This window comes from Olea europaea, unplaced genomic scaffold (genome assembly GCF_002742605.1).
Source record: "Olea europaea var. sylvestris unplaced genomic scaffold, O_europaea_v1 scaffold13301, whole genome shotgun sequence".
NCBI lineage: Eukaryota > Viridiplantae > Streptophyta > Magnoliopsida > Lamiales > Oleaceae > Olea > Olea europaea.
In genome coordinates, this window is record NW_019230784.1 from 1 (window position 1) to 3053 (window position 3053).

The following is a 3053-nucleotide window of genomic DNA, read 5'->3' on the forward strand; positions in this document are numbered from 1 at the left end:
GGGAAGACCTTATTGTGTCAACCTCACTCCCATCAACTCACAACATTAGGTGGTGGGGTTAGGTGAACCATATCTTCACAGCCAAGATATCAGATTTTGGCCTTGCGAAAATGGGTCCAACACCTAGTAAATCCCACGTGACTACACAGGTGATGGGGACGCATGGTTATGCTGCTCCTGAGTACGTAGCCACAGGTAATTTGCACGGGAAGTATATTTAGCATTATGAAAAGATTAGTTGTTCATATTCTAACGTCGTTCTTAACTATATACGAGGACATTTGATGTGAAGAGCGACGTCTATGGTTTTGGTGTCGTGTTGATAGAATTGCTTACAGGGTTAAGAGTACTTGACGAAAATCGTCCAGATGGGAAAGATAATTTGGTTGAATGGGTGAAGCCACTTTTATTTGACAGAAGGAAGTTGAAGAACATAATGGATTCTCGTCTTGAAGGAAAATATCATTCAAGATCAGCAATACACATAGCTCAGCTTGCTCTATCATGTACTGAAAGTGAACCAAAAAACCGACCATCCATGCGAGAAATTGTTGAGATCCTCGAGCACATTGATTCTGTTCATGAGAAAAATAGAGATGTTATGGTAAATTCTGGGCATCGGGCATCTTCTCGGGCACAGAAATCTTTGCAATATCGTTCTCCAGTTCATCCAAGACGCGATCATTCTCCGATTCATCCACTACACACATTCTCCAATTCATCCAATGCAAAATCGTCCTCCAATTCATCGAAGGCATAATTGTTCTTCAATTCATCCAAGGCACGATGTAAATCAAGCCTACCCACTGCCACCTCTCACATAAGCTTTAGTTAGTGTAATTTTTTAGGGAAGATTTTTAGGCTGCTTTGTTCCAATCTCATGGCCCTCATAGCGCCTCTTCAGATGAAATGAGTTATTGTTGAGACACTGTAATCAGAGGTTATATATGAGAATATGCTTGTGAAAACTAGCAGTTTTGTGTACTTAAGAATTGTTCTTTTTACTCTGGCATATCTTATACTTTGATCAGAGATTACACAGTTAAGGATTGAGAGCCGTTGCTTCTTTTATTCCATGCTGAATCGACGACCTTTGTTTACGACACATCCATAAGAGTATTTAACATTTCTTTTGAAAATTCAAGAAAGCACGTGACAACTGGATTCAGACTACGATCTTTGGTTCATTTTTGTGCATTTTTCTTGTTGAAACCCTTTTTTGTGCTTTTACAAGTTACAATAGAACGCAATCAACATGAGAAGAAAGAAAAACCGTCTATTCCTTCTTTATATATTTAACTCTTTTTAAGTTTTATTGCCCTTAAAATAATAATTCTAGCTTCATCCCTGTAAAAGTCAATTTCCCTATAGAAGGTATTTGACTTTTACATGTTCAATTTTTTTGAGGTTAGGATTAGTCCTTCTCCTGTAATATTTTTCATTCGTTAGTAAACAACTGTACCTCCTAGTACGATTGATTTATCCCAAAAAAAAAATAATAATAATAATAAAATAAAAAATTGAAAGTTCAATAAGAAAAAAATAAGACGGGGTGGAGTGGGGGGTTTTGGGAAAAAGCCATTGGAATCTTTAATATTTGTTCAAGTAATAAATTCAATAAAAAATTATTATATAAATGTGAATATACAAAAAATTGTTTATGTTTGCTATAGATTTTCTAAAATTTATTTTTTTTTAAAAAAAAATCATTTTCAATTATACATTTTCTCAATAAAATTTTTTGTATGAGAACGATAAATATTCTCAAAACGTTTTTGGTAAACCGGCAAACCGCTAAATGGTTCGGTTCAAGTGATTCGAGTAATAAGTTATGCAATTAATCCATTACCAACCCGGCCAAGCCGTCCAATTTTCAAAACTCACCAGCCCAATTTAAATCGAACCATACGGGCCACTATTTTGCACGATGACAGATGAACGTTCTCTGTTAAACTGAAAACCCTTCCTTCAACCGTATCCATCTTTGTGCAAATCATCCAAGAATCCAAATCCAAAACATTCAATTTCAAGACAAATTAGATGGAAAAAGTACGTGTAAGTCTAGAATTTAAATTTTATTTTGGTGAATTTCGATTTTGCACCATTGAAATATGGGAAAAGATGTCATAAAAGTTGGAAGAACTAGACTGTGAAAGCTAGTCATTGAGGTCGGAAAACCCAAGTTTATATAAACTACACAAAGAAAACCCATACTTTCAATGTAGGATTTAGGTGCCCATAAACCCCAATGAGAACCATGACAAACAACCACGCTCTGACTTGTCGTCTACGTCAAGCAGGTGCCCATATACCTTAAGTGGTAATCGAGATCAAAGGCATGATACCTGCTCTGATACATTATCATAGAACTTAGAAGAGTCATACCCCAAAAGTTAGCCATTGAGATTAAAGAATCCAAGTTTATATAAACCACACAAAGAAAGTCCATACTTCCGATGTGGAATTCTGGTGTCCATACGTCCCAATGGGATCCATGACAAACCATCACGCTTGAGCAGGTGCTCATACACCTTAAGTGGCAACCGAGACCAAAAGACAGTCTTAGACGTAGGTCTTTCTTTCGAGAGGTCAGCTGATGCCTATTCTGATACCATCGTCATAAATTTGGAAGAGTCAGACCCCAAAAACTAGCCATTAATGTTGGAAAAGCCCGTACTTTTGATGTGAAATTTAGATGCCAATACACCCCAAAGTGAACCATGGCAAAAGACGAATCCTTTTGAGTTGGTACCCTTTCCTTTTTCTAATTTGATTTCATATTTCACCACAATTTCATCCCCTTGTTGTAAATTGTATCTTTGTTTCATATTATACACAATGATTGTATTTTCAATTCAATTACATGGGTGATCTCGGAAATCGATTTTTCTTTTAGCTTTATATTTCTGTGAATTTAGAGCAGATTTTTTGCCCTTAATACAGAGGTGATTAAACTATATGCTATGTCCGCTATTTGTTCTATTGAATATCCTTCTTTTGATTGTTTTCGGTTGCCACTGCGTTTTGTATTCTGTTAGCTTAATTTAATTGTT

At 36.0% G+C, this 3053-nt stretch overlaps 1 protein-coding gene across 1 annotated transcript; it reads left to right on the plus strand.

Moving 5' to 3' along the window:
- Positions 1–110: 110 nt before the first annotated feature.
- Positions 111–760, plus strand: LOC111375056 (probable serine/threonine-protein kinase PIX13). The gene is made up of 2 exons (XM_022997843.1): positions 111–195; positions 339–760. Exons 1-2 carry the CDS (start codon positions 111–113, stop codon positions 758–760), a joined length of 507 nt encoding a protein of 168 aa, XP_022853611.1.
- The last annotated feature ends 2293 nt before the right edge of the window (positions 761–3053 follow it).